A 20,899-nucleotide genomic window follows, 5' to 3' on the forward strand; every position below is an offset into this window, starting at 1 on the left:
ATTGCCTTGATTTTACAGGCAGCTCTAATACAAATTGATGACCTTGTAGTGGTGACATGCTTTATGTTTTGTTTTTATTTTAATCCGAGACACTGAATTAACAGGTATTTTTGATCTTTAGCTACAGGATTAGTCATCTGCATGATAGCTTTATTTTCAAATATTAGCACAATATTATCTTGTCACAGTTTTCCAAGCCGACTGCAGTAAGATTATCACCAGGTCACAGTGTGGCAGGTTAAAAAAAAACCCAAACAGAAAAGTCTTGCAAGGCTGGTGGCTAAAATAGCCAGAATTGCCTCTCTGCCACACTCTCTCCTCCTTCAAGTCTAGAGCCTCCTTAATATCCATCTGAAGTATGTCTGATTCACATCCAACATCAATGTTAGCCTATTTGAAATATGTTATTCTGGTTAGCCGTTCCAAGAAATCTGATATTACAGAATAACACAGGGTTTGGAGCTGAGGCTGGAAAGAACTGGGCTGTCCGCTCGGCATGTTTGTAATAGTTCAAATCTTGATTTCTACCCTACTTGGTCCGTGTGACTTGTGCCCACCAAGGGCTGAAGTTTGGGTTATTTTCATTGCTTCCACCACTATAATAATGCAGTAGGACTGCTGAATGTCCTGGGGCTGTTTTGAGATAATCTCTCTGAGGGTTTGGCCAGCTGTGGACCTCTGAGTGCTGAAAGTGGAGATAGGAAATAGAGAGTGTGTGAATTATGTCTAAGCTTCTACTCTGACTTTTACCCATGATGACCAACACCAGGCAAATCTACAAAGGCTTTGCTGAGGTTACTACTGTACATACTTTAAAATTCATATATACACATGCACACACAAACACACACACACACACACACACACATACACACACAGAGTTAAAAGGGGGCCTCTTTCTACTGTCAGCTACATACTGTATTTGGGAATGTATCTGTGTGTGTGTGTGTGTGTGTGTGTGTGTGTGTGTGTGTGTGTGTGTGTGTGTTTTGCGCGCCCCTTCCTGATGGAAGCGATCAGAGAAACACAGAGTGCAATGACATAGACCATTTGCCCCGGCAAGACAATATTTGATTTGTCCTCTGCCTCTCTGTCTCTGAAAGCTGCTTATCCTGGGAGAGCATAATTGATATTGTAAATAGAAAGTTGGAAGGACACTCTGGATGTTCGGCATGTGCTGTTTACATAATGTACAATTATGTTTTGCCTGCGATTTCCTGGACGTTGTGCAGAGGCCTGAAAAAGGCATGAGGGGTCGAGGAGCAGCTGAGCTTCCTCTGGCCAAACGGAGCCATGGACACGGTGCTGCACGCAGTCACACGATTGAGTCTGTACAAACATAGAGCCTCTGTTCCTGCCATGCACTGAGAGGTGGGGGGAGGGGGTGTTACACACACTAATCCAGCATACTATGTAATATTGTTTTACTGCTCAAGCAATACATCTCTCTATGCTACATAACATGCATGTATATACTGTATATAAACACTAAGTACGGAGTACTTCTCATTACACATATATGATAGATAGTTGCAAATTCTTAATTTGGACCTGTTCAGGTTCACATTTCATAAGTGGAAATATACCATTCTAAAGATTTAATCTGCTTTCATATTATGAATATATGCAAGATACACAAGGACTCATAAGTCCTTAGACATACAGATATTATAAAGGCTTAGAAATTATACATTACTTTTATGTGATTTCAGCAGAAAATAACTGAATAAATTGCAAAGGATGTTGTGGGAAGAGGCAGGGCATAGACAGCATAGTTGAAAAGGTCTTTCATTCCTTGGTTTGAAATATGGTCACTGTACTAACTTGAGCACCAAGAACGAAGCCAGCGCTAAATACGCTGCTTTTTGACATGCTGATGCTTAAGTGGTCTTGTTCATAGTAATGGTTTACAGTTCAGGTCCTAGCACTTTCAAGTTACTACAGTTGAAGAGTAACCTGTAACACATGGTTCATCTCTGGATTGTGAAAAAGAAATGATTTTCTTTTTCTTCTTCTGTACATGATTATACTGTGTTTCTAATGCCTTGTAAATAGAAATTTGCAAGTTGTCATCAATGACGTCGTTGTTCACCTCAGCATGTTTATCGTGCAAAGTGGAAAAAATATATGAATGTCTCCATGAAAGGTTTTCTTTGCATTAATAATAAGCTTTTTTACAGTACAGTGTGGCTATTGGAACTGTTCTATAATTGTGAACTTTAAATATATATATATTTTTTAAAGTTTTTTAACTTAAAAACTTATTGGACTGAACTTGTGCAAAATAGCACGTAGCATTAGCAGGAAACTAACCAGTGTACAATAGCAAACAGGATAGCTGATTGACATTAATTAAATGAGTGATGAATACAACTGTTAATTATCTATCAAAACAAAAATTATAATGATCAACATTAAATGTTTTTTTCCGAAGTACTGTGTCTGTTTTTAACTGCTATAAATTAGTTTAAAGCAGAAATGTTGTACTTTACACTGTTCACACTGATATGATTTTACTCACTAGCAGGGAAGGAACCTTGAGCTGAGAAGATGAGTTGAAATTTCTAGTTGACAGAATTCAGTGTTCTTTGACTTTTTCTGGTTAGACAGGGAACTACAGTACAAGTTTCAACCTTACCTTGAATACAGCAATAGATCACTAAATTGCCCCTAGATATGAATGAGTCTGTTCGAGCATTGGTGTACAGTACAATGGACTGGTGTCCCATCCAGGTTGAATTTCTGCCTCACACCAAGTGGTCCTAGGTAGGGGTATAAAATACTACAAGGGATGTATTTTGTTACTAAAACTTTATTATGTTGGGGTATTGAAAAATCTAAAAAGCCTCTTCTTTTCTTATCCAGACAAAGATTGTATGTAACAAATGAACAGCAGTAAGAGGTTAACCCTTTTTACCAGTACACTGGTATTCCATTCCACCGTCAGAATGGAAACAGACTACATTTTTAATCAGTATAATCAAAGGAAGTACTTTATTGTCACAAGTCAAATATAAAATCAGTGGGTTTCAGGGTGATATATGCAATTATATAGATAATCCAATCAAATTTTAACCTTTTGTTTGAACTATGATAATATTGCCCCAAGTAGGCTAAATAAAAAACAGAAATGCATAAAAAAATTGTGTGTGTCTCTACTGAGCCATTAGGCTTTAATGTGGAGTGTGACATGACAAAGAAATTTAATGCTGAACATGAGTTAAACTTAATATAAATGGACTAAACACCCCCATGAAGAATGTGCCAAAACTTAGTTTTTAACACTTTAGAAGACTTTCTTCCTAAAAAGCAGAGCAAAGCTATAGATGTAAATGAGCAAACAGAGCATTAAATTAGGAGTGTGTTACCTGAGGAGGCACTGAATCATTAGTTATGACCACATACAGCTCATGATGAGGTGATGCAGGAAAACGTGAGTCAAGCAGTACCATTCTTAGCCAGGAGGTGTTACAAGACACCAGTGCCTGAAGGGGTGTGTGGGTTTTTTTGTGTGAACGCCATGGTTCTAGCAAGTATAGTCCGGGGCCGCCTGTCTTTTTTATCAAGTTCTTTTTATAATCTAAAGTTCATGGAACTTGAGAAGAAGTATGAAAATTATAAAAAAATATTATACTATAATACGTAAAATGTGTGAACACCCATGCAGTATACGCATACACACCCATTCACACTCAAGGGCAATGCAGCATAGCCAGTTAACCTTCTGGCATGCATTTCAAGAAACTGGAGACCAAAAAAATCCTCATAGGCAGAGACCAAAGCTTAGGATCAAACTCAAGAACCTGGAGCTCTGAAGTGGCAATGCTACCCACTGCACCAACATCCTGCCCTATATTTCATACTTAAATGAATGGCTTCAAGAAATAAATATGGTACATATTTATCTAATGTAGCATGAAGTAGTTGAATTGCAGTTCTATAATTATAAGGTGGTTTAAAAGGGTTTGAGAACGTCTATTCTAGCAGACAATCACCAGATGAAATGATATAGAGTCTGAGGGAAAGCATGCAAAAACAAGGGCATGAAGTTAGACAGCATAAAACTTCTGAGAGAAGATCACTGGCTTTACATTACAGTTGTGCAGTGCTCAATCTCACTTCAAGCACATCCTTTCCCAGAGTTCTTTTTTCCTTTTGGGCTATGTTGCTTCTACCATTGAAGTTGGAACTTTATCTACTAGCAGTCAAAAGTTCAGCATAAAGCACATCTGGAGAATTTAATGTTTGCTGTGTTTTATTCTGTATGATTTTTTTTTATTTTTTATTATTTATTCTCTCTGGGGTGCTCAGGAGTGGAGATGAACTACCCTAGACAGATTTGCCCTTGTTCACTCCCATGTTGCTGATAGACCACATGTGGAACTGGTCTGTCTGTTTGTTCTATCAACAGCTTACAAATATGTTCAGTAAGAGGTTCCATGTAGGAACTTATAATCTTTATTCAGCTCCACACTCAGTGCATGGTTAGCTGCTTCCCTAGAGCCGCTGCCGACCTTGGCAGCGGTAGGAGGAGGTTGAAGGAGATAGCTCTGGTGTCAGTGTGTAAGGTAGAGATGGCATTCTTGTTCACATAGTGCATGTAAAGCAGGCTCTCTCTATCTCTATCTCTTTTCCTTCACACACACACACGCACTGATATATACTTACACGCATACACAGTGATGCATGCTAGCATGCCTGAGTGAGCAGCACATTAGGTGACAGGATGATATAATGTCTCACCTCTGTGATCAATATTCGTGTAGATGCGAAAGTCCAAAAATGAAATTGTTCGCCATGCTGCTGAAATAATGAGCACAAGGGCGAGAGACTAAGCATGACATTTATCACACTTCGATGCCTTCTTTCTGTCTGTCCTTTTGTCTATCATCCTCTCTGTGTCTCAGCAGGTAACAGCCTGTCTCAGATTTAATAAGAACTTCCGGGACCTTCTGAAAGTCATGCTTTTTGTCTCTGTTTTTGTTAGTATTTCAGGTAGCACTGTATTTATGGAATGTACCAGGTTTGTTGCTCAGAGCCAAAATTTACAGGAAGTTATGGTAATTGCTTTAGTGGATATCAAAAATCGTTATCTGGCCTTGGTTTTGTGCTCCTGCAGACAGACCCCTGTGTGCGTGAACATGGAGTACAGTCTAGAGCCGATACTCTTCTGCAGCACTTAACACAGAAGCAAATCTTATGTGCTGTCATTAACACAGTGTTCTAGGGTTATATGACTATATGACATTGGTCTTGTGATAAATGCACAATAAAATAAACTATTCTAAGAAAAAGCCACAACTAACAATCAAATAAAGTTGATGCTAATTGATGTAGAGGCTAATTGATGGTATTTTGCAGACATCCTTTTCTAGAGCAACTTATATTTATACAACTTTATATAGCCATTGAGGGTTAAGAGCCATGTTCAAGGGTGCAGTTGTGGCAGCCCTGAGATGTGAGCTCATGACCAGTAAGCTACCACTTCCTTCAGCAGTTATCAGATGGTTGCGTGTTCCAGTCACAGCACCACCAATCTACCATGCTTGGTTCCTTGAGAGCTCCCTTTATGATCTTTAAGTATAATCTCAGTACCCTGCATCAGCCAAATAAACAAATGATAGGGAGGAGCTGGATGGTGGGTGGGATTGTGGGATTGGTGTGTGTAGGTGACCAAAGGAGGAAATTAATAGTAGGAAGTGTCAATACTAATATGAATAACTGTATATGAAATATACAATATACAAATATTAATAACTCATATTAATAGCTGCATATAAAATAATTATGTATAAATGCCTATATACTATATTTATATTAAATAAATAATAAATAATACTCCATCCAGGGTGTATCCTGCTTGATGCCCGATGACGCCTGAGATAGGCACAGGCGCCCCGTGACCCGAGGTAGTTCGGTTAAGCGGTAGAAAATAAGTGAGCATGAGAGTGTATAAATAATTGTTAACACCTAAATTAAATAATAAAATATTAAACCCAGTTTTTCACAGTCTAAAAAATCTGCAGTATTATGCTGGTTGTGTATACAATACAGTATAACATGTTACAAATGTATCATTAAAATTTAAATTTTAAAAAATAAATGTATCACGATATGATATTTTTGTTTTATTGCCCACTCCTTGGGCACTTTAAACTGTTAATTTCTCTCCACACTAGAACCCTAGCTTTTAGTACACCTCTGCTCTAATGGCTTAACATAGAGTATGGTGAAATCTAAATACAAAAAAAAGTAAATTAAGAACACACACCGGATAGGATGCCAGTCCACTGCAGTGCACCAGAGACAGTAAGTTCTAACATAGCAGGGTTGGTCACAGGTGATTCATTTTGTTATTTTCTCAGATGGATTAAAAAAATTCTTTTTCACAAAGTAGTTCAGAGAAGGAATAGAGTAGAGTAGTGCACTTTATGAATCCCTAAGGGGAAATATGTCCACAACAGCCACAGCACAAAAGAAACCAGAAAGACTAAGACTTAACATACTGTATAACAAGGTATGAATATACATGTTAACCATTCCAAAAATTTTACAGGTTAAAAACTTTATGTTAAAGGTGTGATGAGCAGTTGTGGTAGTGCGTATTAAAAATAATGGAATTATTTGGTCCACTTTAACATAAGGCTAAAGGTATGTTTTTAAGGCAAAGTCAGGTCAACAAATCCTTTACTACATTAGCCATATTTGCTTAAAATAATAACCAGGCACAGTAGTTGCCACATTTAAGAAAGAAGAATGTAGAATGTCTTAGCAAATTGAGTAAGATAGGCAACATGAACTTGAACTTTTTTGCTATACTGTATGAGGCTGATATAACCAAGCCACTACCTCTCTAAACAAACCTAGTATTTTAAAAAACTTTAACTACTTTTTTGGAAAAAGCATGACAATTTGAATCTCCATCACAGATGATGAGCCTTGCACTCTTCCTGCCCCATACATTAGGCATTTGAATTTACATGTTTTTTTATTATGACAATTATTATTAATATTTATGCTATTCTGTACTATTAACGTTGAAATAGTTTGCATAATAAGTAAAGATTTCAATGTTTGAATTTGAAATTTGTTTCTTTAAGATAAAGAGTAGTATCCAGAGGATTTTTTTTTTGTCCAAAGACGTTTTCATCTGCGGTGTCTTACGTTATATTTCCGTAAATAGCAATAAATACTCCAATAAACAGAGCCTGAGACATTTATGGCATGCCAAGAAATCCTAAGAAATATCTCATCTAGTAGCAAAAATGGTAGTCTGAAGGATTTATCACACAGTGTGGGTGAAGAAATGACATCGTCATGTTTTATTTATGAATTTGCATGATTTTGCTGATGCTCATTTTCTCTTCCCCTTCAGGATCCTCAGCAATAACAAAATCTCAACAGTGAAAAACGCTTCTTTCTTCAGCTTACACTCTCTGGAGAGACTGTGAGTACATTTAACCTTTCCATGAGTATTAATAACATGCTACAAATGATTTTAGCACAGAAGCATTGGCATACAGTCTGCACAGTGCTGCTTGCTGATTGCTCCAATGAGTCCCATTTGTAAGAAGTGATAAGTTCCAATAAAGCTGGCTTGTTATGATATCTTTTGAATCCAAGGCTTTCAGCTCTATGTTTGAATCTCTGTCCCAGTTTTTATCTCAGTGTTGAAGTCCATCTGAGCAATGCAGTTGGTACTGATGAGTCCAAAACTATGCATATTTAATCTGTGTGTCAATCAATAGGATTAGGTTGCTTGCTCCACAGGCTGTCTAATGTTTGCTGGCAGGCCATAGATGAATTTTTCACAAAAGATCAAGTAATGAGCAGCTAACAGACCAGGAGCATGTGTGGTCCTATTGATCACTCCCCCTACCTTGATTTTAATTAAGCTCCATCACCCAGACAGCCACCCTGACATTCTAAAGGGCCTTTCACAGCAGCTATTCACATTTAACTGACAGGCCATTTTGGTGCAGATTGCCACCAACTGTGAAACCCAACAGAAATAATGAGAATGGCGCATGCAAAGGGCATCGTGTGATATTTTGCTCTAGAATGCCAAACACAAACATGAAGAAATGTGATAGACTAGCATGATTCCAGCAAGAGAGTGTTGCAGCATGGGGGCTAATGTTGAATAGCGTGAAAACGCTTCATATTTAGTGCAACACTTGGCTCCATTATTTTTCATGCTTTCTTCACAGAAATCTTTGATTTATTTATAGATGTGGATGTTTTAGCTGAGCAGCAGGCAATTTTTTAAGCAGCAGAGTACTTTTAATAGCACTAACCATCGTCAAACAAAACTATGCAGAGAAACTGGAACTCAGTTACTACTGTATCTGCTTACTCTGCACTTCACTACTAGAGCACTTTTTAACTAGCTGCACTAAATTGTACCAGCACTTAAATTCTGTGCAGTGAAAATAAAAACAATTGAGGCAAGACTGTACATGTGGACCTTTTTAAAAAACTATTCATATTATAATCAATCTATGCAAGCTGATATTTTACTGATATTCATATATCTTTTGTATTTGAACTCATTTGCAAATAAGTTTGAGTCAATAACACTAAACACTTAAAAAATACCAAATGTACCAAATGTTTCTGTTACAAATATGTTATTAATACTTTATATATTTTGTTTTCTATTATGTCATATGTCTGTATTGTTTGTATCCTACCTCATTATAGGACCTAATTACTTTGTTTTACCTCCTGGAGTATGTATTAATTTTAGAAAAGTCTTCATCGTCCTCTAAAGGGAAAACCAGTTACTATTCATTTATAGGTTACGTATAACCGATTATGTCATTACGTAGGTGTTAATTTCATTCATTGTCCTGTTTTTGTTGTCAAATAATCATTGAACACAATAATGCTTTTGACATGCACAATATAAACCTCTGTTGCTGAACTAAAGATTATGTCTTCACCTTTCATAATAAAAGTGAATGTATCATGGCTGAATATTATGGATTGGAAAACATACTATTGTGTCCCAAAATCCTATGATTTATGAAGTTATATGCATTTATTCAACAAGCAACAGTACACTGTTATCACATTGTTGATAATTGTTTTGTATATTTATTTCCTGCTTGTCTACTATATTCAGCTGCTTTGGTAATTGTTTGCAAGAACTAACAGACAGTAACCAGAAAGAGCAAAGTTATTAAAAGCCTAGTATTTGTCAGCCTATCCCTCCTGTGTCACATCTATAATTTGTTTGTAATTAGCATGGGCAATACTATTGTCATGTTGGTCTGTACTGAAAAACTAGGAAATATTGGAAATAACACATAAACTACTACAGCCTGCTAGACTTCCATTATATATGTATATCTCAAATAACAGGGTTTTCTCTTGAACATGTCCAAAATGTTCCTGGCATCAGACAGATACAGAAAATAATAATAAAAAAAGATTCTACTGCAGATCTTAGCATCAGCCAACACAGTCTGTTAGTGTTGATTTTCAGTTTAGATGGATATAAAAAGTTTGTAAACTAGAATATAGACAGTAGAACATGGATTACTTAGAATCCTCATTAAAGACCCACAATTCACCATGTGTTCATGCTAAAGAAGTGCAGTATATAAAATCTCAAGTTTCATATAAGGTTAGTACTACTGGTTAATAGGGCTGGGCGGTATGACGGTATATTCCGTTTCCGCGGAATAAAATGTCTACCGTTACAGGTTTTTCTATTCCGTGCATACCGTGAAATTTAAATTAGTGGGCGTGGTTAACCTCACGTGAGAACGATTGAGAAGCTGCACATACAGTAAGCGTAGATAAGAAGAAAAACATGGAGAAAGACATGCATGCTGATAAAGAAATCCCACAAACCAATCCCGAGCAGGAGGAGGAACCTGTTGTGAAACGAGGCGTGACATCAGAGGTATGGACGTGGTTCGGGTTTACAAAGGCTGACAAAGAGCAGACAAATGTGATTTGCAAACTGTGTCACACGAATGTAACCGTTAGCCATGCTAGCACGAGTAACTTGTTTTATCATCTAAAAATGAAGCATGTCAAAGAATACAACGAAAGCCAACAGATGCGCTCCGCATCACGTGTTCCGTCAACATAATTTGATCCAAAAGTTGGAGTCTCATTCACATTCACTAATGCTAAAAAAAAGAAAAATGAATAAAATAAGACGAGAAAGCCTATTCTTTATTTTTAAAGTGTTAAAGTGATATTTAATATATTAAGCACGTTCCTTTTGTTGATTTACCTGAAAAATTATTATTCCGTGATATATACCGCTACCGTGAAATAAAATAACTTATTCCGTGAAACAGATTTTTGGTCATTCCGCCCACCCCTACTGGTTAATATTGATATTATTAACTCACTCACTCACTCATTCACTCATTTTCCACCGATTATCCGAACTACCTCGGGTCACGGGGAGCCTGTGCCTATCTCAGGCGTCATCGGGCATCAAGGCAGGATACACCCTGGACGGAGTGCCAACCCATCGCAGGGCACACACACTCTCATTCACTCACGCAATCACACACTACGGACAATTTTCCAGAGATGCCAATCAACCTACCATGCATGTCTTTGGACCGGGGGAGGAAACCGGAGTACCCGGAGGAAACCCCCGAGGCACGGGGAGAACATGCAAACTCCACACACACAAGGCGGAGGCGGGAATCGAACCCCCAACCCTGGAGGTGTGAGGCAAACATGCTAACCACTAAGCCACTGTGCCCCCCCCCCCCAATAAAATTATATTATTAAAATTATTATATTTCATAATGTTATATTTTCACCTCTAACATGGCTCGCTTTTTTTCACATTCTGCAATTTTGTTATTAGTGTTCTGTTCATCCTTTACCCTCCCACCTCTCATAAGCAAACATCTGATGTGCACCCAGATTGAAGTCCATTTAAAATACTGTAGCACGGTCTTCCTGCCCCAGGCCACGAAGCTTCTGTACCAGAAGCCTGCATCTGTCACTACACTGGCATCAGTTGCTCGTCCCAGCAATGGTGCCACTGCTAGCTGCTGCTTCATCTGTCAGCAGGGGCTGTACTACTGTGGAAAATCTATTATAGATTGATAGACTGAAAAAAGATAATTGAAACGTGTAGATCAGGTCCATTAGATTAGTTGTATCCAATATGATTTTATCACAGATTTCCAAAGCCCTGTATAAAATCAAACACTGAGCTCACATCTGAGCTGAAAATCAAACCCACATTGCTGTATTTTATACAGCAGCCACATTACCACTGCAGTATTCTACCACATTTTTAGTGCCTAAAGATAATGCTTTAGTAATGTTTTAAATGGTGCCAACATCCTCATGATGATGCTCACTGTACACCATTCAATCTAGTAATTTGAATATATTACATAGAAACTGTATGTATTTTTATTTGTATTTATTTTTTAATATGACTGAACATTATTAAGACTAACATTGTATGTTTTTGCAGTGAGGTCTTAACATCTCATGTCACATGTCACATTTCACTGAACTGAATTTCATTGCATCAGGTTTGCTTTGGGGCATTTGAGCAATTCAAAGTTTATATAAAAACGGTTCCTCAAACAGTCCCCACAACTCTTATTAACAAAGGAAGGTGCATTGCTGCTGATCACAGTTATATGATGTTTATAGTTTACAGAATAGTTCATCTATGTACTACCTTCTGTTCCTCCAGTATGCATGCATTAGTCACATGAATTAAGTTAATGATCTTTTAATTTGAGCTTCATTTTTCCAGACTGTGCAGCCCAACAGTACCTTTGTACGTTCTCTGCATTTTCTTATTACGCTCAAGAAGCTTTCTTGCTTTTAAAATGCATCCCCTAATAATTAACAAATAATAATTTTATACAAACAATAACAATGTCAAGTTTGCATGTGACTTCATACATCTCTATTTTACTACCCTTTACAACTCTATTTTAAATCAAAGAAATTTCAAATAATCAAATATTTAGTGAGTTATTAAAGTATATACACTCATCACCTACTTTCTTATAGGAACATTTGTACAGCAACATTTTTATGCATTTTTCCAGCCATGTCATCATGTAATAAAACGTTATATCATCAGCATTACAACAATATTTGGGGTTTGAAATAATGCATTTAGCATGGTATTAATCAGATGACTACACATAATTTATATAGTACTAAAACAACTAATTCAGCATTAGTTACTACCAACAGAACATTTTAAAGATGTATCATTTAGTACACTGCTAATTTTATCAGAACCAAGGTTTACATTCACCGACCCCTCTACACCTGTATGCCTGCTCATTCATGCACATATTATAGAAACAACCAATCATATGCCAGCAGCACAATGCATAATATCACACCGACACATGTCTCAGGCTTCCTGCCTGTTTCAACCCATCTTTTGAGTCCTCTCTTAACTCTCTCATCAACAATTTCTGTCTGCGGAACTGCAATTTATCAGAAATGTTCTTTTTTTCTTTGTACATAAAGTCTAAACTGTTGAAGTTGAAAATCCCAGAAGATCAGTGGTTTCTGAGATACTTACCCCAGCCAATCTGACTTCAACAACCAGGCCACAAAATCTAGGTTCACATTTTCCCCATTTCTAATGTTTGATGTTGACTGAAGATTTTGACATGTATGAAAAGCTGTATGATTTTATTCATTATGCTGCTGCCACATCATTGGCTGGCTCTAAAGTATTTGAATTGATACTATTTTTATTATATTTCCTTATTATTTTATTTTATTTTACTCTTAATTCTATTTTCAACTGTTTTTTTTAAAAAAAATAAAATATAGAAGCAGTTTGTGCATGTTCTGTGTATGATTGTTTATGTGACAAATGTACAGATGTTCTAAAGTGGTTGGTGATTGTAAACCTTGGTACTGATAAAGGTAGCAGTGTATTACTGTACATGAAGCTCTGAAGTCTCTATCAATGAATACATTAACATTGGTTCACTAGGTTACAGACTTATGGTAACAGTCTAACTAATCGCATGCTGAATGCCTTGTTTCAAGTCATATCTGAAAATACTGTTGTGATGTAGTAGATATAATGTTTAATATCTTTAGAAAAGGCACAACCTACTGCTGTCTTTAATTGCTTGTGAAGAAAACAGTTGCATGTAAGGACAAATGGGTTTCTGCTTTGAGCATTCGCAGCTTGGCCTATGACCGAGAGAAAGCAGAGAGGTCTCCACTGGGATTTGGCTCTGAGTCGGATAAAGGGGTTGTTTACCAAGCACACGTCTAGAGACATGAACATGGAACGCTACCAGTCTGGAGGTCAAAGGCAGACCTGTGATTGTGACACTAGTGTCTGAATATTCAATGTGCTTTTCTAAGCTGAATTTCCAAATAACACCAATATACATTGGCCAGTGTTCAGTCTGAACACTGAAATCTCTGTGATTATGTTCCCAACCACAGTAATGGTATTTTAAGTTAGCTGCATCATAATATAATTATTATTATTATCCATTCATTATCTGTACCACATAACCTATTTAGGGTTGTACTGAACCTTGAGCCTATCCCAGGGGACTCGGGGCACAAGGCAAAGGACATGCTGGAGTTATTCACACACTACGGACAATCTAGAAATGCCAGTTGGTATACAATGCATGACTTTGGACTGGGCGGTGAAACTGGAGTATCCTTAGGAAACCCTTGAAGCACAAGGAGAACATGCAAGCCCCTGACCCCAGAGTTGCAAGGCAAACCATTAAGCTAAGCCTAGACATTATGCTAACTGTTATTATTATTCTAATTATCACTCACTCTGAGAAGAAAATCGCTTCTGTGTTCAATTTTTAATTGTTTAATTGTGCCCTGGACTCCGACCTCTACAAGGAAAATAGAGAAAAAATGTTTCCAGCCATGTTATTTAGAATTATTTATATCTAAATAATCTGTTGAACTGAAAAACTGTTATTACAATGAACATACGATATTTGGCATAAAAGACCAATATCATCCCAAAATAGTTAAGTTTTCAGTATCTTACTTCCTGTTAATCATTGTCTCCACTCCTACAAGGAAACCATCTACTCCTTCAGAATGTAAACATAATATTTATTATTCATCCAGTGAAACTCTGTATTTTGACCATTATGGTCCTCGAATGTAAATTCCCCAACTTGTGATAAGTGAAGTGCCATCCTGACTAAATGGGCATTGCTCTGGAACCCTATCGGGATTCTTTGTTTCGCATCAACCATTCTTCAACGTGTTTGGGAGTCAGTCAATAAGACTTCCTCCTGAAGAGTTCCCATGTTGTTTTGGCTGGATCGGTGTCATTTATCTCTCCCACTTATGGACCCGGTCTCCTTGAAAAGCAATTGATGAATAGTTTGGCGAATTGTCTGGAGAGATTTCAGTGCTCTTTATGTAGGTGACAAAAATACACATGAAAAATGGGTTCTGGAAGTTCTGGTTCTATCTGATGTATGACTGAAATATTACTCAGAGTTTATGCCTCCTGAAATATCACTTAACCTGTTTTGTGTGTCATATGCTGAAAATTTATTTGAAAAATGTATGGCTTAAACACAGTAGCCCTCACTTTGCTAAGTCAGAAATGGTCCACCAATTGCTGTAAAATGGGACAAATGATAAATCCATTACATTTCCATTTATGGCATTTGGCATATGACCCTCATCGCCCCAACGCCCTTATCCAGGGCGACATACAGAATTACTTTGAAATCTCTATCAATGAATACAACAGTATTAGCTTGCTAGGATGCAGACTAAGGATACGATGAGTCTAAAATAAAACAAGAAAAAGCAAGTGCTAGTTTAAGTATTTAAAGACAGCCAGTGACTCAGCTGTTCTGACATCACTTTGAAGTTCATTCCACCCTCTGGGTGCCAGAAGAGCAAAGAAGAGTCTTGATGCATACGTAGCTTGTACCCAGAGAGATGTTGGTATCAGTTAAGCAGGCCTAGATGACATAGTGGGATCAGATAAACAGTGCAGTGTGGGCATTGATAAGAGCTTTAGAAGAAACACCGGCTACTGGGCAGATAGAAGCTTCAGTGTACTGCCCAGTCCCATGTTTTAATTACCCAAAAATTAAAAGGTTGAACGTGCCAGCTGGCATAATTCAATAACATATGCTGAGCTAGTTAGCTGTATGTGGACACTGTACCATCACATTCATATGTGTTTTTAACTAAACTGTTGCTACAAACTTGGAAGCAGAGTTGTATAGGATATCTTTGTATGATGTAGCATTACACTTTCCCGTTACTGGAACTAAGAGGGCCAAACTTGTTCCAGGATGACAATGTCATTGTGCACCAAAATATATCCTAAAAGTTATAGTGAAAGAACTGTAGTGTCCTGCACAGAACCCTGATCTCAACACCACTGACCATCTTCACCCAGCAATATGGCCTGACCTCAGTGATGCTCTTGTGCCTGAATAAGCACAGCAACACTGCAAAATCTAATAGGTAGAAGTAGTAGGAAAGTAAATTTGTTGAAAAAGCACATATAGGTACAAAAGTTCATATTTGTCTATATAGTTAAATTGACTGCATTTAGGGGCACTGTGGCTTAGTGGTTAGCACGTTGGCCTCACACCTCCAGGGTTGGGGGTTCGATTCCCGCCTCCGCCTTGTGTGTGTGGAGTTTGCATGTTCTCCCCATGCCTCGGGGGTTTCCTCCGGGTACTCCGGTTTCCTCCCCCGGTCCAAAGACATGCATGGTAGGTTGATTGGCATCTCTGGAAAATTGTCCGTAGTGTGTGATTGTGTGAGTGAATGAGAGTGTGTGTGTGCCCTGCGATGGGTTGGCACTCCGTCCAGGGTGTATCCTGCCTTGATGCCCGATGACGCCTGAGGTAGGCACAGGCTCCCCGTGACCCGAGGTAGTTCGGATAAGCGGTAGAAAATGAATGAATGAATGAATGACTGCATTTATTCAGAATGAAAATATGTGTTATCGAGAAGGGAATGACAAGCCAGAGTCTTTAGCCAGAGTCTTTATTGTAGCTTGTTTTGTTTTTTGTGCTCTATATATACAGTAGCTGATTTTATTTTCTCCAAATTGCAAGTAAAATACAGTATTTGAGTTAAACTTTATTTTGCCTCATTTTATAAGTACTTTCAGTGACCAGCATGCTCATGATTCACAAAGGATCATCTTCCTTTCATGGCAGGTAATTAATCCTCCTAATAAAAATTATTTTAGTCACAGCTTGGCCAATGTGTGTACTGGTGCTTATGCAAACATCAGGATGAAGTGTTTTTTTTTTTTTCAAAAATAATGTTTAGCTTATTGTTCTAATAAATAGGAGAAAGGCCATCTTACGTGTCACTAAGGTCAAAAAAGGACAGGGACAATTTCACATGGAATCATCGGATCTTGTTTAACTGACATGGCAAAGCTAAGGATGTGATTTTTTTAAGGGCCTTCCCTGTTTCTCACACTCCAGCTCTGTGCACATGTCTCTCAGGACTAATTCATCTCGCCTTTCCTCCTCTGACCAAGAAAAAGAGATAGAAAAATATAGAAACTAGCCTATCCCTTCACTTTAAGATCTTAAATTGTGGCATTTATATTTGTTTACTCTTACGGTCTGCATGACCTCATTCTTTTAAAATGCTTTTGTGCAGATTCCCAATCATTTTAACTGTATGCAGACGAATGTATTACAGCTTTATTAGAAAAAAGCACTAAACAGTAAATCAGCCAGAGGTAATGGGATTCCTACAGAGTATAATAATGATATCTACACAGATGTTGAACACAGATATTTAAACTGGGATGTGAATGTGGTTTACAGAGTGCACAAATTCTACTTAATTTATAGTGAAATAATATTACACCCACTGGTCACTCTAATAGGAACAGTTCCAATCATATGGCAGCAGTGAAATGCATTCTCATTCAGATCCGGAACGCTTCAGTTAATCAAATTTACAGAGAATAGTTACTTTTCCAGTAAGACCGCTGACGACTCGGTATTATTTTGTCATCTGACAGAACTGAAACTTGATGTTGTCTTCTGTTGTACCCCCTCTGCCTCAGAGTTCAACATTCTATGCTTTCTGAGATGCTTTTCCGCTTCCTTTGGATGTATTTGAGTTACTATAGACTTCCTGACAGCTCACTGGCAACTGTCTGGCCATTCTCCTCTGACTTTTCTCATGAACAAGGTGCTTTCATCTTCAGAACTGCTGCTCACTGTAATATATGAAAATCCAAGAAGATCAGCATTTTCTGAAATACTCAAACCAGCCCATCTGCAACCAACAGCCATGCCACAGCAACTGAAATCACATTTTTACCATTTAATTGGTTTCTTCTGATCAGTAAACTAAGCCCTTGATCTGTACAGTATCTGCATGAATTGTATGCATTGCACTGCTGCCACATGATCGATCGATTGATTGTTTGGATAATTTCATGAATAAGCAGGAGGAAATGTGTGTCCTCTGTCCAACATATGTTTTTGCTCAGAGACACTGTAACGGGAAAATATGTTTTAACTATAAAATGACTGATCGGTTAATATTTTGAGTAGACTATTTTAACAGAAAATGAATAGGGAGGTAGGGCTATATAATGCAAGCATTGTGAATCATAAGATCAATAACCTGCAAGAGTGTACCTCATCCACTCTATGAGTGATGTTGACAAAAATGTAAAAGAATTCTAAGCAGACACATGAATAGACTTCAGTGCTAATAACAAAACTACTACATTACTACAACAGTACGGTTATGATGTCATAATGTGACAGTGCACTGTATATAAAGTAAATAGATCTGTTTACAGGATACAGAAAATAAAAAGCCCGAAAATTAGCACGTGTTCCTTGTCACGTTTAGAGCTGGATAGTAATGGAGTTCACAACATAATTCTTGTTTTTTTTTAAAAGCACGTCAGCAAATGTGAAACAGTGTACGAGATCCTGGAATCAGAGGCAGAGGTTACATTCTCAGTATAGTGCTGTACAAGATATAATTAATTCATAGAAGGTACAGAGCAAATATGAATGTACATTACAGACTGCAACATTGTCATCCTTGATTAAAATGATAAAAACCATTTGATAGATATTTACTATTTGATTCAGACATAATAACAACTAATTTAATTGATTCTGCATAATTAATGTTTGAAGCTCACAACATTACTGACTACAATTATTTTTAATTAAGTTGCAAATTTTACTAATCTAACATGCAATTATTTAATCAAAAATATTTCCAAGGTAAAGGAAATGGAAAAGAAGCTTAGGACCACTGATAACCAGATGGATCAATCTCAACACAGCTCTGACATGATAGTGTGTGTGGTGCTGGGTTAATCAGTTCAGATGCAGCCATATCGTTGGGATTTTAAAAGGTCTTAAAGTTGAGAAACTGAAAATATTGATCCAGGGTTGTGGTGAAAAACTGACACCGACTGATGGCCGGAGGAGGACAAACATGGGGCAGCATTGAATTTCTTTGTCAGGTCACTCCACAGTGGTGGTTAATTTCTCATATGAAACTAGACTAGACAGTCAGGGAATTTAAGAACTTGTAGTTCTTTATGAGTATTTTACCTTACATACTAGGGCAATACATTCACAGAAAAAATATAAAAAATCAAAAAACAGCTTCAGAGTTAATGGTTGATTTCTGCTATCATAGATGCTGCAAGTTCTTGTTCCTAAGCATCTAGAATTTGAAACCGTTAAATTCAACCACTAAAATCTTGTGCAAGGTAAACAAAATATCCAAACAGAGGCAAAAACATCTAACATTGTCCTGATTAATTTCATATTAGATAAAAAAGGTTAAAATTAAGATGAAACAAACTGCTTTTGTTTTTTTTCCATTGTCTCTCTGGTGAGCCATTTGACAAAGGAAGAATACACACATGCTTATTTCCTCTGATTTTATCCCTACTTTATGCATGGACAAATGACATGAAGGCTACTGCATGCTTTCTCTGTGGCGCATGAAGCCACTGGGTCATGTAACACAGCCCAAACCGCTATCCGCCCAATTCTATATAAATGTGCTCATGGTTTGCATTGCTTTTTTTTCCAAACGTCACCTGATAAGTCCACTAATCACACTAGAGAGGGGAATAAAATGAAAATTCTGTGTAAGTCTATGAAAACTCTCCTCTTTTTAACCTAATCTCTTTAGCTCTCTAGCGAATCTCTAGTCCAGTGAGCTTTCTTCAGCTAAATAATTTAAAGAAATGTATGATTTAGTAAGCCATAACAGAGGATCTGCTACAGCAGTCATGCTGGTTTATGTTTGGAAAAGTAAACTTTCTGAAATATTGCCAGGTCATGTATACAGTTTTTCCAAGTATGAGTTCCATTGAAATACTTTGCTGTGTGTGTATTGAAGCCTTCATCAGTTGATGACCCCTGACTTAAAGGTTGCATGTACAAAAAAAATTTTTTTTTGATAAAAGATTCAAGTAGAACTCCTTTTGGATACTAAGAACCTTTCACTGAGTGCACGACTTCACTTTACACATACTTAATGATGCAATGCACAATGTTTAACAGCCCTAGCATTACTGATCTTCTTCTCTGAACATATTTAACACATAAATACTGTATGAACATGCTGTATGAAGTTGAACAGATTTTCTCATTTAACCACTTTACTGATTTCTTGTCTTCAACCCAAACCTCACAGATGTGGTCTTTCAGCAGCATCAGATCTCTTTAAAATAAAAGCTGCAGCGAGATTTTGCAATCATGGCATCACTTCTGCTTGGGGTTTCAGCTGGCTGATTTTCTATATTTGCACCTGCCTGTCTGCATTAATTCTCAAAAAGCATACATGACATGTCTCTGGTATTTTTATGTCTTATGCTTTTTCTAGGGAAAAAACCCTTCTTACAGATCTGAGTTGTGTTCTGAATTGCAATTGTCAGAAAATGATTATGCGCAAACTGTGTTTGGGATGAAGTGTGATGAATGGAGCGTTCTACCTGTCACTGACGTTGAATTATGCTCTGAATTAGAACATTTTGGCATGTAAAACAGTGCTTTTATGGGCTGTAGTCTCAGTATGTACAACTGAGAACTATTTCTAATGTCTGTCTCATGTCTAGGAAGGAAACAGGAAGGGGAAGCAGTATTTCAGACAGTGATGTTATCACAGACACCTAAGTGACGTTGTTACACAGGCAGGTTTCCTCTGAGCTCAGAGAGATGGCTGTGTGTTTGAATGACTCTGTGAATGTATTGCATTCTCAGCTCTACTTATTGTGTGTGTGTGTGTGTGTGTGTGTTTGTGTGTATGTTTGTGCAGGAATCTGATCTTATTTGACTGTTATCTCAGATAATCGAGTTGAACATCATTAGCAGAATACTGGCAAAGCAACACAATTAAGGCTCTGTTTTGTTTTGTACCTGAATTGAACTGATTTTTTTTTCAGAGAGAAAACAATTATAGGACTTTTCTTAAGTCACTGTTACTTTATTTGTTTTGTACAGTTTATACAGGATCATTGTATCTAGCTGGTTAATTAAGCCACCAGTCTGAAGATGCTTTCTTCTTGGATTCAGAACTGTCCTTGCTATGCTGACAGTTTTTAGACAGCAATCAGATTAATCCACCAAATACTCCCTAAAAGACAATTTGTTTCTATGTTCATCTGTGGATTCTGTCCTGCATGGCTTGCTGCTGATGCATAGCTATGGTGAGTTTAGTGGAAACAGAATTTTAGCCATTAATTAGAGAAGTCCTCTCCTGCCCTGCTTCATCCTCCCTAAGACTTTCAGCCTCCTACAGTGAAGATGTCTTCCTAGTGACCTCCTCTGGCAGGGTCTTCCAATAACTTTTCTCAGTAGTAACACACATACACACAGTAAAATATCTTTTACTTTCTCCACCTACACACATACTCTGT

At 37.4% G+C, this 20,899-nt stretch overlaps 1 protein-coding gene across 1 annotated transcript in view; it reads left to right on the plus strand.

Moving 5' to 3' along the window:
• Positions 1-20,899, plus strand: part of LOC132847463 (adhesion G protein-coupled receptor A1) — a 188,082-nt gene that overhangs the window by 17,592 nt on the left and 149,591 nt on the right. The window contains exon 2 of the mRNA XM_060872760.1: positions 7,376-7,447. Coding sequence (XP_060728743.1) covers positions 7,376-7,447 — 72 coding nt within the window. The remainder of the gene's footprint in view (positions 1-7,375; positions 7,448-20,899) is intronic.

This window comes from Tachysurus vachellii, chromosome 6 (assembly GCF_030014155.1).
Source record: "Tachysurus vachellii isolate PV-2020 chromosome 6, HZAU_Pvac_v1, whole genome shotgun sequence".
NCBI classification, from domain to species: Eukaryota; Metazoa; Chordata; class Actinopteri; order Siluriformes; family Bagridae; genus Tachysurus; species Tachysurus vachellii.